This window comes from Nannobrachium achirus, assembly GCF_963921795.1.
Source record: "Nannobrachium achirus genome assembly, contig: SCAFFOLD_112, whole genome shotgun sequence".
In the NCBI taxonomy this organism is placed as follows: Eukaryota; Metazoa; Chordata; class Actinopteri; order Myctophiformes; family Myctophidae; genus Nannobrachium; species Nannobrachium achirus.
The window spans coordinates 141,673-156,575 of NW_027665015.1; the positions used below are offsets into that span (position 1 = coordinate 141,673).

General features: G+C 43.5%; 1 protein-coding gene across 1 annotated transcript in view; it reads right to left on the reverse strand.

Annotated features, from left to right (window-relative positions):
- The window catches only part of LOC308280658 (uncharacterized protein), a gene marked incomplete at its 3' end in the record, with an annotated part of 58,761 nt that overhangs the window by 20,543 nt on the left and 23,315 nt on the right, over positions 1-14,903 (reverse strand). Inside the window, 2 exon segments of the mRNA XM_080754986.1 lie at positions 12,433-12,546; positions 12,763-12,861. Of these exon segments, the coding sequence (XP_080611112.1) occupies positions 12,433-12,546; positions 12,763-12,861 (213 nt within the window).

Genomic DNA, 14,903 nt, shown 5'->3' on the forward strand with positions numbered 1-14,903 from the left:
CAATGCAAGTTGCTCAGTGGCGTTTGAAGCACCCGGAAGACTACAGGAGGAGCCCTTTTGGCACATAAATACGACACCCTGATTGGTAGGTGCGGATCACGTGCGGTTCTATGTGCCAAATTTTTTGATTGGCCGAGGCCTGAGCAGGCACACTAGGGTAAACAGTAGCCTTAACAGTTAGCATACGCACGCGCAGTAGCGTTTAACTCGGTTTAACTGCAGTCCCATGTTTGACCACTAGGCTAATGGCTGCTTCAATGCTGCTCTACCGTGGTTCTGGGGGCTTGGCTGTGGGAGGGAGGGAGGAGTACAGTTTGCTGTAACAGCCATAGCCTGGGGTCCCTTCACTTTTCAGGGTACATAAAGATTAAGTGTATACAGGGTATCTGCATATTTCTAAAGTGACAATTTAACCGTTTTAGTGCCAGCCCCTAGAGAGCGCCAAAGAATGCCAGGGTTTGTCCCATAGGCGAGCGTATTAGCATCCGGTGACTCACGTTGCAGTGACGCGCGTGCTCACGTTCGTGCACGTCATTGAAAGGTCCCGGATGAAAATGGCTACAGAATAGCTATTAGCATTTTGTCATTTAAAAGATCATTTTTAGGCGATTTCGCCGTAAATAAACCTCGCGCCACATCCCTAAAAACACAATCCAGAGATATGGGCCTCCAAAGATGTGGTTTTTCATTGGATTCGGCGGCGATTCGCGGCAACGTTCGCGGCTAACGGCTGGCTGGGGGGCGGCCGGATTTCGAACACTGGATTGAAAATTTAGGCCCAGGCTTCAGAAGGCCTCGGATCATTTTATTCATTTCATTAAAAAAGCCGAACGTTCGGGATAGGCACACTGGACGTCGTTCCGGAAGCGGCGCTGAACATTCAGTGAACATTGGGGGGCTCAAAAATGTAGGGACCATGTAAAATGGCTAGCTGGCTAGCGTAGGACGAGCCAGGACCACCCACGACTCTACAAGCAGCTCAGGGTCAGTCAATTGATAAAAAAAAAAATTGTATTGGATTGAAATAAAGCCGAACATGTTCGGGATAGGCACATAATGAGTTAAGGACTTTTTAATACCTCTAAAATGACAAATTAAACATAGGCCAAATTATCAAATATCAGATGCAGAAATTGTGAAAATAGCAGATCTACATGCTCACAACGCCTCGCGTTGTGAGCATGTACATCTGCTATTTTCACAATAGAACGGTGTTATACAAAATGTAATGCCTCAACTCTTAGTGCTCGTCAGGGTGGGGGGGGGTCCACAGTTAAAATATGATTTTCTGGGGGTCGCGGCCTGAAAAGGTTGAGAACCCCTGCTGTAAGTGGCTTATAATAAGAGCACATGGCAACCCCGGTGTGAGCAGGGCTGCAGTAAAGAGGATGTATGACCTTGTGATGTTTGACAGGATATAGTGTAGGTGAGGTGCGCTCTGGGAAAACACAGCCTGCATCCAGACACAACCATCCACAACCTCCGTGGAACGTTGCATGTGTGGAAGTGGAAGTGGAAGTGGGGAGGTACGTAGAGGGTTAGTGTGTGTGTGTGTGTGTGTGTGTGTGTGTGTGTGTGTGTGTGTGTGTGTGTGTGTGTGTGTGTGTGTGTGTGTGTGTCTGCGCGTGTGTGTGTACTGTTTGTGTGCGTGCCTACATGCCTCTGCACAGTTCGACTCATGATATGTTCTTCGGAGTGTGTGTTTGTGTGTGTGTGTGTGTGTGTGTGTGCGTGCGTGCGTGCGTGCGTGCGTGCGTGCATGCGTGTGTGCGTGTGTGTGTGTGTGCGCATACTGTGCGTTTGTGTATGTGTGCATGTACAGGTATGCATAAGTGCGTGCCACAGTAGATTTATGATACTCTCCTGTGTGTGTCAGCATGCTTGCGCATATCATGAATGTGTGTATGCATTCATGAGTGCTTGCATTCCTGACTTGCGCGCGCACGTGTGTGCGTGCGTGCGTGCCTTAGGGATGGAACTAATCGTTATTATTAGCGGTTATCGTGATAAAAAAAACACTCACAATAATCGTATCATGTGGATTTACGTTTTCCGCTAAATCATCCTCCGTCATGCACTGGGATCAATTCACCTTTTATTAGCCAAGCTGTACAATTTAAACCCTCCATAATTGGTCAAACGGACCTTAAAAAAAAACAAAAAAAAAAACACTCTCTACCAAATCTCTTTGCCGAAGAATTGATGATCTACTTTTTGGCAAACGTTCCACCCCAGGATAATGGATGTTGGAGATATTTCGATTGTCTCGATAATATCGTAATTGAAAATTTCTTGGGTCACATTAACCGTGAAACGAAATCTTCATATCGGCCCATCCATCCTTAAGGTGGTTGCACACTGCTGCGTTTTTCGGGCCGAATATCGGGGTGAATTTCGGAACGAGTGAATAAAAAAATCAACCTCACGTTATGTCAATCACGTTTGCACACTGACGCCCGTTTCGCGCACCACTCTGTCCCTTGCTCTCTCTATCTCTCTCTCTCTCCTTGCCCTGAAAAACGCATTTCGCAACGAAAAACGCAGCAGTGTGCAACCAGCTTTAGGGTGCGTGCATGACTACGTGCGTGCATGTGCGTGTGTGTGTGCGTGTGCGTGTGCGTGTGTGTGTGTGTGTGTGTTAGGGCAGTCACGAATAGTGATTTTTAGTATTCAAATTATTCAACCTCAAAGTATTCTGATAATCGAATATTCTACAGGACTGGCCAAACTGTTAAGTAAGCAAGAGGCGAACATTGTGAAACGCAACACCAGGCGTTGTGAGCATGTAGATCTGCTATTTTCACAATATTTATCTGCGGAACCGAGTCACATTAATACCTACAATTCCAAGTGCTTGTCAGGGTGGGGGTCCCCAGTTCAAATATGTTTATTTTGGGGGTCACAGCCTAAAAAGGTTTGAGAACCCCTGGTATAGAGCATTAACACATTCATCCACCAGGGGCATTGACAACTCATTCTTATGACTTCCTATCTCGCCAAGCTTTATAAACGATATGATTTTTTAAAGAGAGAAAAAAAAACGAATATTCAACTTCGGTGAACAACGTCGAATTAGTGACTTTGATATTCGAATATTCAAATATTTGGTGAATGTCCTAGTGCGTGCATGTGTGCGTGTGTGCGTGTGTGCGTGTGTGCGTGTGTGTGTGCAGGGACGTGCTGGCCATTGGGAAAAGCAGGACAACTCCCGAACAGCCGGTTCATTCCCGGCCGGCCATTAGGAAAAAAATTCAAATAAAATGTCGGCCTTTGTTCCATTTTGGGGGCTGAACGGCCAACAAAGTAAATCGTCACTGTCGGGCAGAAACCTTGTATCTCCAAGTTTCAAATTTGTAAATTTTTTCGCAAAGCAAAGACCTGCTTCATCATACAAGGCCGTCGCACAAAAGTAGTGAAAACAGCAGATCTACAAGCACACAACGCCTCGCACCGCGAGGCGCTGTGTGCTTGTAGATCGGCTGTTTTCACTAGTTTAAATCATTTTTTAAATGATAAATACAAAACAAACGGTTTTGGACATACAAGGTTTCCACCCGACAACGACAAAATATAACTCATGTAATTGCCCCACTGGCTTGTCACTTGTCATGATCTGAAATGGCAAATCCAATGAGGGCCTCTCCAACTCTTTTCCCCGTGCTGAATCAGGGGCCCAGCACGTCCCTGATTCGAATATTTGGTGAATGCCCTAGTGCGTGCGTGCCTCCGTGCGTGTGTGTTCGTGTGTGTTGTGACTCACTGTCCAGACAGACTGATGACGTCCTCCTGTGTGGAGTTGTCCAGCAGCAGACCCATCAGGATGCTGAGGGTTTGGTTGGAGGATCTCAAGGCCTCGCCGGCGACCTCCTCCATGCGTTGGGCCATCTCCCTGTGACTGGGAGGTTGATATGGGAAAATACAATATCACCATATTTTCCCAAGCTGTATGAAGATACACGATCTTATCGCGATTCGTTTTCATGTTGGTTTTTATGGTTATTTTTCAAGTTGCAAACAGTACAAACACCTACAGTACACACGGTGAGAAAAAATAAAATAAAAAGAAGTAACAAAACAGAACCATTATGAAAGGTGAGGACAGGTGAAACAGAGTCGAGCATCGACGGCTTCTTGACCTTTGGCTTTCTAGTTCCAGAACGTTGCAACTGGCACACATTTGTGCTGCACACCAAGGATGTGCAGATAATGTTAGAGAGGCAGGGGCTGACATTTCTAAAAGGGCCTTTGGTGAAAATATTGAAAATAGCAGACCTCCAAGCTCACAACATGTCGCACTGCGACGCGTTGTGAGCTTGGAGGTCGGCTATTTTCGGTGCTTAATACCACACTGAGCGTAATCAAGTCAATACTGGAGATGTGGTGTAACGGCATGGATTGCTACACAATTCTTTCAACATAAGATGCTGCATTCAAGTTCAGGAGAGTTTGGACAAGGCAATTCTCTTGAATGCTGCTTTCAGGTATAAGAGGGCATTTGCATTTCTTTCACCACAGTAAAAACTGCATTCATGGTCTGGAGAGGGCACTTTTTACAGACAGATAAAAAGGCAGGGGCTCAAGCCCCCTTTGATGTCTATGTGTGAACACGCACTGCCGAGGGTGTCAATTCGCTGTGGTCCAAAGCCTGATTTTTGGACATTTACTTAAGTACTGTGCGCAATGTTGAGGTATTTGTGCTTTACTTGAGTATTTCCAATTTCCAGTACTTTTACTTCTACTCCACTACATCCTGGATCCAAATATTGTCGAATTATAGAATTTGCCACAGACGAGGCAAAGTATTTGCCAGGGGGGTAGGCAACCTTAGGCACGGTGCCAACATTGGCATAGGGGAGGGTGATCACTTGCACACTGGCAGAAGTGTGAGAGAGAGGATCTTTATGCATTTTAAAATCAAATCTTTTTTTATTATTATTTTTATTTTTTTAACAATTGGTCAATTAAATGAATAGGGATGATTATGACATTTTACATGACGATTAATTGTCACTCAAATAACTGTGATTAACGATTTAATTGTGTTTTTGTCGTTGACAATTACATTTCTGTTTGGCTTTTAGGCTTTGAAGTTGCACAAGGCAATTATGACACATAACTTAAACATACAAAGAAATTACTGACATATTTGACAACTTTATACTTAAAAAAGAACATTGATAGTGGAAATAGCCGATCTACAAGCGCACAACGCATCGCGATGCGTTGTGAGCTTGTAGATCGGCTATTTCCACTATCTTTGAAAATGTTTGAAAATATGAACATTTTTCGACGTGTAAACGGTTATGACAAAATAATTGCGATTATGTCAAATAATTGCGATTAGACTATTATGTAATAATCGTGACAGCCCCGGGCGTGTCATTCATTACAATGTATCTTGACATTTAGTCAGGGAATTTTAATAAAACCCTGGGAATAAATTCCTTACCAAACAATTTCTTCACCAATATGTTCGTAAAGGTGTCTAGTAACATATCTAACAAAGATTGAAATTCAACATCCCTAGCAAAATGTTTGACAGCTAGGGTAATTCTGTGTCTCATTCACTTACTATATACACTGTACTATAAGGGAAAAATCACTCCCAAAAATATGCTTTAAGTGGGATGTGAGGGGTCTAACTAGGTGTTTTTAATTATTCTGGATCCATTGCAAGCATTTGTTTTGCACGAAAAACATTCATTGGGCCAAAAACAGACGCAAAAAAAAGATGGTTTAGTGATGAGTCATCACTTTTCACAAGGTGTGTGGGATCCATTTTTGGCCCAAGGAATGTTTTTCATGCAAAACAAATGCTTGCAATGGATTCAAAAGAATTAAAAACACCTAGTTAGACCCCTCACATCCCACTTAATACCCAGGGGGCAAAGGAAGGTGTGCTGCATTTGCCCCGACATAAAAGGTTGTCCACCAGAAATATTATCTATGACCCAGTAGGATCACAACCTATATGGACAACCCGGTCAATTTGTACGGCAAAGTTCCAATATGGCCGCCTCAATATTAGCCCCTATTAGTTTTAATGGGGGGTGAATAGGGAAAAAATTTAAACTGAGGGATATTTCCACGAAACTTCACAGGTCGATCAATGGTATACATATGAACATTTTTTGTATTGCAAGTTTCCATGAAATCCAATATGGCCGCCACAATATGGCCGCCATAATGTAAGGACCCAGAAAATAGGTTTTGCCTCTAACTTCTGAACCAGATGAGCTAGAAACGCAAACTTGGTGTCTATTTCATGGTGTCTGACCATGGGAGACTCAATGGAATAGCTAATTTTATTATTGGGTGTGTCTGGACCTTTATTGTGCATATTTGCAAGATGGTGGACTCCCAAAATAGAACTTTAACATAATTTCTACCATGATTGTTGACTGCTTTTGCAAATACAAGCAATATGAATCCATTTGCTAAGATTTATGGCACAGAAGGGACTTATACCTGTATTATTCTTGAGTTTGCATGTTGTCAAAATGGCTGTAAACAAGATATTATATTTCCTGTCCGATTCTACTGTATGTAGTTGTAGCAATGACTTCAGATAAAATCAGAGACCAAAACAATGTATCTTAGAAATTATTTTTTTATTTAAAACATTAATAAGAAAGAGAGAGATTATCTCAATGAAATGAATGCAACTGCCTTTTTGGGTCTTTCACACATAGAAATGCACATGCTTTCCAACAACTTCAGCTTCAGGGAAATTATAATGAACACATGATTAAAACAGGCTGCATTATAATGCAAATAATTGCTAGTCACTATCACTGTCATGTGTACCTATCCTGCTGCATCTTGTCTCCAGTCCTTGGCAACGACACCCCAAGTAGCATGCAATTCCCTTCTTCGCACATGAACAGTTTTTCTGGCAGCCTTTGATACAGCTACATGATATTGCCTTGTCCATTGATATAGGCCAGGCTGGCTCTGTAGATGGACAGGGGACTGCCTTCCCATGGCGGCAGCATGATATAGGCATCTATATCATGCTGCCACCCACCTCCTAGACCTTCCAGAGCTGTGGGTGAGAACAGAGCAGGATGCAGATCTTCCTATCCATCACATGGTCTCAGCCCTTGGACTCGCACAGTGTCGTGCCCTGCCCTTTATTCACAGCCTGAGTGGCAGAGATACCACCAGCTATCCCTTTTTCACTGGAAAGAAGGCATGGTTCAAGACCAGCATGGGTCTAGATCTCCCTGCACTTCAGGAGTTTGGTGAAAATTCCTCTTATTCCCTCTCAGAGGATGTCAAGAATCAGGCTAGAGACCTCACGATAGCTGTATATGCATCAAAAGCTGACCATTCGGAGGACTTTGACCTGGCAAAGCTGAGAGTGTACAAGTTCCTAAATAACCGATCAACCCTGTTGAAGCTGCTGCCACCTACAGAAAATGCCTTTGGCCTGCACCTGAAAAGAGCTGCTCTTGCAGACATAATAGATAAAACTGCACACATCGCAAAGCCAGACATCCCTTGCTTCACTGAATATGGATGGTCTCTCAGTGATGGGAAGGCAGTCCCCTGTCCATCTACAGAGCCAGCCTGGCCTATATCAATGGACAAGGCAATATCATGTAGCTGTATCAAAGGCTGCCAGAAAAACTGTTCATGTGCCATCCATCCATCCATCCATCTTCAACCGCTTATCCGGAATCGGGTCGCAGGGGTAACGGTTCCAACTGAGACTTCCAGATTTCCTTATCCTGCGTAACTTCCACCACTCCCTCTGGGAGTATACCGAGGCGTTCCCAGGCCAGTCTGGAGATATAATCCTTCCATCTGGTCTTAGGTCTGCCACGGGGTCTCCTCCCAGTGGGACGTGCATCGAGGACCTTCCTAGGAAGGCGCTCGGGGGGCATCCGTACTAGATGCCCGAACCACCTAAGCTGACTCCTTTCCAAGTGAAGGAGCAGCGGTTCTACTCCAAGTCTCTCTCGGGTGATTGAACTTCATGTGCGAAGAAGGGAATTGCATGCTACTTGGGGTGTCGTTGCCAAGGACTGGAGACAAGATGCAGCAGGATAGGTACACATGACAGTGATAGTGACTAGCAATTATTTGCATTATAATGCAGCCTGTTTTAATCATGTGTTCATTATAATTTCCCTGAAGCTGAAGTTGTTGGAAAGCATGTGCATTAGGGTGTGTCATGAAATGAAAAATTGAGAAATCAGGGTTTTACCTATGGTTTCAAGTTGTATTATGATATAATGAACCATAATCAAAAGCAAAAAAGTGAGTTTGACTTTATTTACCTACCCCCTTTTTTGATTGAAAAATTGCATTTTTAGGCGTTTTTGGTGGATTTTGACCATTTCCGCCTAAATCAAAATTGTTCTTATTTGTAATTTTTTTGGCAATTTTTATCATCACCATTCAAAACCAAATATTTACAGCACTTGGAAATGGTCCTTTTAAAAATAAAACCTTTATTTACTTTCCAATAAAGCCTTTAATCTTCTGACCTGCAAAGACGACAGCCAACAAGTTGCTACCAGCCATCACAACTGATTGAGAGTACACTCTGTACACTGGACTGGTTTCTCACCTTTCACAACCTGTTATTTGAATTAAATTGAGGCAACTCACATTAGGATGGGTCCCAAGACCAGGCATGAGGCTGGGACTAGCCTTGCTGATGTGTCAGGTCCAGGAGAACCCATGGCACAGACCGAGCTATCTACCCTCTGAGGCACGGCATCTACCTGCAGGAGAAGAAGCTGTTGGAGGAAGGGGTGGATAGGAGGAACTACAGCATCAAGCCGCTGAGTATGGATGTCAAGATGTAGGTGGTGAGCTGCTGGCAGAGGGCCAATGCTCAGTTCAGACCCCCAGTCATATTCAAAGACAGGTCCATAGAACGGTGGCCTGGACTGCTCTGGAGAACTTCGCCTGGAACAGAGGGGGCATGAAGAGAGAGGAGGACAGGAAATCTGGACTCCCTCTTCAACATCGCCTCCTGTAGTCATGAGATCCTCCCCTGCTCAGAGTCAGGGTGTGAGCACTCTAACCTAACGCGGACAGTTTAGTGTAGGCAGATGGGCGGGTGCGGTGAGTCTCTTCGCAAGTCTCCAGCCAATAGCATGTGTTCTCCTCCCCCCACCCCCCTCTGCTCCTCTGCTCAGCACAGAGAACGCTGGTGCGTCATGACGTCAACACATTTGGTGCGACGCTCTCTGCACTCTGATTGGTTAGGGAAATTCTACACTTCCTACAACAGTGATCATAACGCGATCGCCCAGGCTTCTTTTTCTTCCGATCGCCTAAAGAAGTCTGGGTTTCCGAGGCTAGGGTGTGAGGGATGTCAGGAGGGGGCACACCTGCTGGACTGTAACTGTAGGAGAGAGAAGAGGATTCCGAAGCTGGAGCTGGCTTTCATGATGTCCATGAAGACCAGGCGGCCTCCTGGCCAGAAGGCTTCCATGATGATGGTGGGACCTGATATAAAGGAGACTAAGAGGCAACATGAACGGAAAGAAAAGGCTGACAAGATAAAGAAGGCTACTGCAGAGAAGGAAAAGGAACACCAGAAGGAGTTAGATGACAGGAGGGGTGCTGAGGCAGAGCTCTTGCTGCAGGAACAGAACACTGAAGCTACAGCTGAGACCATGGCTGAGGAGAATGTGATGAAGAGAAACACCCTGAAGATTCCAAACACTGCTCTAGCCACCATCAGGACTGAAGCCTTCTGGCCAGGAGGCCGCCTGGTCTTCATGGACATCATGAAAGCCAGCTCCAGCTTCGGAATCCTCTTCTCTCTCCTACAGTTACAGTCCAGCAGGTGTGCCCCCTCCTGACATCCCTCACACCCTGACTCTGAGCAGGGGAGGATCTCATGACTACAGGAGGCAATGTTGAAGAGGGAGTCCAGATTGTCTAGGAAGTTCTTCCTGTCCTCCTCTCTCTTCATGCCCCCTCTGTTCCAGGCGAAGTTCTGCAGAGCAGTCCAGGCCACTGTTCTATGGACCTGTCTTTGAATATGACTGGGGGTCTGAACTGAGCATTGGCCCTCTGCCAGCAGCTCACCACCTCCATCATGACATCCATACTCAGCTGCTTGATGCTGTAGTTCCTCCTATCCACCCCTTCCTCCAACAGCTTCTTCTCCTGCAGGTAGATGCCGTGCCTCAGAGGGTAGGTAGCTCGGTCTGTGCCATGGGTTCTCCTGGACCTGACACATCAGCAAGGCTAGTCCCAGCCTCATGCCTGGTCTTGGGACCCATCCTAATGTGAGTTGCCCCAATTTAATTCAAATAACAGGTTGTGAAAGATGAGAAACCAGTCCAGTGTACAGAGTGTACTCTCAATCAGTTGTGATGGCTGGTAGCAACTTGTTGGCTGTCGTCTTTGCAGGTCAGAAGATTAAAGGCTTTATTGGAAAGCAAATAAAGGTTTTATTTTTAAAAGGACCATTTCCAAGTGCTGTAAATATTTGGTTTTGAATGGTGATGATAAAAATTGCCAAAAAAATTACAAATAAGAACAATTTTGATTTAGGCGGAAATGGTCAAAATCCACCAAAAACGCCTAAAAATGCAATTTTTCAATCAAAAAAGGGGGTAGGTAAATAAAGTCAAACTCACTTTTTTGCTTTTGATTATGGTTCATTATATCATAATACAACTTGAAACCATAGGTAAAACCCTGATTTCTCAATTTTTCATTTCATGACACACCCTAATGGTCAACTGGCAGCCAGGGGGCCACATGCGGCCCCCACCTTCACTTAATGCGGCCCGCAGATTAATATCGGAATACTGATATATTGTTTTCAGCTGTTACAATTCCAAACATGAAAACATGACCCGCTTTAATTACTTCAGTCAACAGAAGAACATATAAATGCTTTTGAAGTTAAATAACAATTTTACTTTTCAGGATTAAAAAAATAAAATAAAAAATAGCAAAAATAGCAGATCTACAAGCTCATAAAGCGCCACACTGCAAAGCATTTTGAGCTTGTAGATCAGCAAATTTTGTTAACTTTCACTGTACATTGTGGCCCTCTGGACTGAGTGTGGGAATATAGTGGCCCTCTCCATCATCAAAGTTGCCCAACCCTGATTTTTAGGGGGTCCAAAAGGCCAAATACATATCATTTAGGGGGTCCTCGCCAAATACATATAATTTAGGGGGTCCAAAAGGCCAGATACATATCATTTAGGGGGTCCAAAAGGACAAATACATATCATTTAGGGGTCCTCGCCAATTCAATTTTATTAAAGTGCCAAATCACAACAAGTTTTCTCAATAGAGCAGAGAGACCATCTTGTCCCATCCTGACCAAGCAGTGGCAAAGCTCTTATAAGAGAGAGATGCTGTTCATTGACATACTGTGTGTGTGGAGGTCCAGGTTCATTACTGAAGTCAATCACTGCTCCTTTAGAGCAGTCACTCTTCATGGACAGAAGGCTGGGTGTTGGAGACTCTGCTCTGGGGTGAACACTTCTGGAATGAGAAAAAGAATCCTCAATTATCATGCCAATGAAGAAGTCAGTTTATTGAAGCAATGTGAGCTCCACCAACCAACGTTACCGGATCTTACTCTGTAGCATTGTGGGTAGTGAGTTTTTTTCAGTTAAACATGCTTCTTAAAACTACAGGGAAAGTCTATTGCATCGTCACTGTCTGGCCAAAACCTATTAACTCCATTTTTGAGTTTTTTTTTTTGGCAATAGCACATATTTATATATGTGCTATTGAACACCCTTTACGTCTGTGTGTTGGTTAAAATAATATTCAACCAATGAAAAGTAGTAAAAGGCACTACGGTCAAAACCTCCTAACTCCACTTGAGCTCATTTTCCCAAAGATGAACATTTTGAGTTAGGAGGTTTCGGCCCGATAGCAAAGATATACTGTTAGAGGATTCAAATACTGTGTGTGTGGAGGTCGATGCGTTTTGAACTTGTAAATCAGCTATTTTTTCTATTTTTGATTATTTTGAATTGGAATCCTGATTTTTTTTTTTATCTATTTTTAATTGGAATCCTGAAAACTTGCAAATGCATTCATATGTTCTTATGCTAACTTTATGAACTTAATATAAATACATTGGGCATAAAGAATACAAAATAAAAACTGTAATACTGATCAATAAGCTACAAATATACATTTTTACGTCTGTGTGTTGGTTAAAATAATATTGAACCATGTGGCCCCCGGGCCGCTAGTTGCCCATGTATGATTTAGGGGGTCCAAAAGGCCAAATACATATAATTTAGGGGGTCCTTGCCAAATACATATCATTTAGGGGGGCCTCGCCAAACACATATCATTTAATTTTATTAAAGTGCCAAATCACAACAAGTTTTCTCAATAGAGCAGAGAGCTCATATTGTCCCATCCTGACCAAGCAGTGGCAAAGCTCTTATAAGAGAGAGATGCTGTTCATTGACATACTGTGTGTGTGGAGGTCCAGGTTCATAACTGAAGTCAATCACTGCTCCTTTAGAGCGGTCACTCTTCATGGACAGAAGGCTGGGTGTTGGAGACTCTGCTCTGGGGTGAACACTTCTGGAATCAGAAAAAGAATCCTCAATTATCATGTGAATGAAGAAGTCAGTTTATTGAAGCAATGTGAGAGCTCCACCAAACAAACGTTACCGGATCTTACGCTGTAGCATTGTGGGTAGTGAAGTTTTTCCTCTGTGAGATAGTCAGTTAAACATGCTGCTTAAAACTACAGTGAATGTCTATTGCATACTGTATACTGTAAGAGGACTGACATACTTTGTGTGTGGAGGTCCAGTTTCATCACTGAAGTGAGGAGGAATTCCTTTAGACCAGTCACTCTTCATAGACACACAGCTGGGTGTTGGAGACTCTGCTCTGGGGTGAACACTTCTGGAATGAGAAAAAGAATCCTCAATTATCATGTGAATGAAGAAGTCAGTTTATTGAAGCAATGTGAGCTCCACCAACCAACGTTACCGGATATTACGCTGTAGCATTGTGGGTAGTGAGGTTTTTTCAGTTAAACATGCTTCTTAAAACTACAGGGAAAGTCTATTGCATCGTCACTGTCTGGCCAAAACCTCTTAACTCCATTTATGAGTTTTTAGATTGTTTGGCATAAATCAGGGCTATTGAACACCGTACCCTTTACAAAAATAATAAAAAATAATAATAATAAAATAATATTGAACCAATGGAAAGTAGTAAAAAGTGCTTTGGACAAAACTTCCTAACTCCACACTTTCTGCAAAACCAGCTAACTCCACCCGATTGTCCCTCTCTTTTTTCATGAATATGTGCTATTGAACATCGTTTATGTCTGTGTGTTGGTTAAAATAATATTCAACCAATGAAAAGTAGTAAAAATCCCTTTGGTCAAAACCTCCTAACTCCACTTGAGCTCATCTTCCCAAAAATGAATATTTTGGAGTTAGGAGGTTTCGGCCCGACAGCAGAGATATACTGTAAGAGGATTCAAATACTGTGTGTGTGGAGGTCGATGCGTTTTGAGCTTGTAAATCAGCTATTTTTTCTATTTTTGAATTGGAATCCTGAATTATTTTTTAGCTATTGGAGTCCTTTTATAAATTATGGAAGGATGTCACTCTAAAATATTAAGAGCCAGACCACAATGTCTGTTCAGTAGAGTTTGATATCAACTGAATGAGGGTGTGAAGTGTTGTTTTCTGTGTTTTAGGCCCCATTTACACTGGCAGTCAAATCCAGCCTGAATCAGATCTGTGCCGCACCCAGATTGGAATGTGATCTATCTATAAATGCGACAAATCTCTGTCTGCGTGTATGTAACCCGCGTATCTCGAGAACCGTTCGTCCCACCGGCTTCAGATTCGGCACGCGCGTTCCCCGCCGCGGCACGGAGTGCAGTGCCGGGTCTCGACCCGACCCGACGCGCGGTTTTCCCGAACCGGCGCGAAACGTTCGGAATCTCCTTATGCGGGGTTGATTGTTGACATCAGGCTGTTCCGGAGGAAATCGGCGAAAGCTCTGACTCATTGTGACATCACTTCATAAAAGGCTCTGACATCACGTACGCCACATGAGTCAACAAAAAATCTCTGTGAGTGTGTATGTATGTATGTAATCCGCGTATCTCGAGAACCGTTCGTACCACGGGCACGCGCGTTCTCCATATATGGGCATAAAATGAATGCCCCCATATATGGGCATAAAATGGATTGCAGACAGACAGATACAGATATCTCCATATATGGACATAAATGGACAGAGGCAAACAGATGGTCAAAGATCTCCATATATGGGCATAAAATGGACGCAGACAGACAGATACAGATATCTCCATATATGGGCATAAATGGACACAGGCAAACAGATGTTCAAAACGGGTCCTATGACAACAGGTATAATGCCCCCATATATGGGCATAAAATGGATTGCAGACAGACAGATACAGATATCTCCATATATGGACATAAATGGACAGAGGCAAACAGATGGTCAAAGATCTCCATATATGGGCATAAAATGGACGCAGACAGACAGATACAGATATCTCCATATATGGGCATAAATGGACACAGGCAAACAGATGTTCAAAACGGGTCCTATGACAACAGGTATAATGAGGTTTGCATTAAAGGGGGAACCGGCACTGTGTCTGCAACACAGTTGGAGGCACAGACAGATACTCCATATATGGGCATAAAATGGACGCAGATAGACAGATATCTCCATATATGGGCATAAAATGGACCCAGAACTATAACTGCAGTGATCTCCATATACAGTATGGACATAAAATGGACGCCGACAGACAGACAGACAGATAGATACAGATATCTCCATTTTGTTTAAATGAGACTAAATGCAAACAGGTCACATGGAAGCAGTAACCTGATCTAACGAGCCAAGTCGCATCTCAAACTGTCCAAAATTTC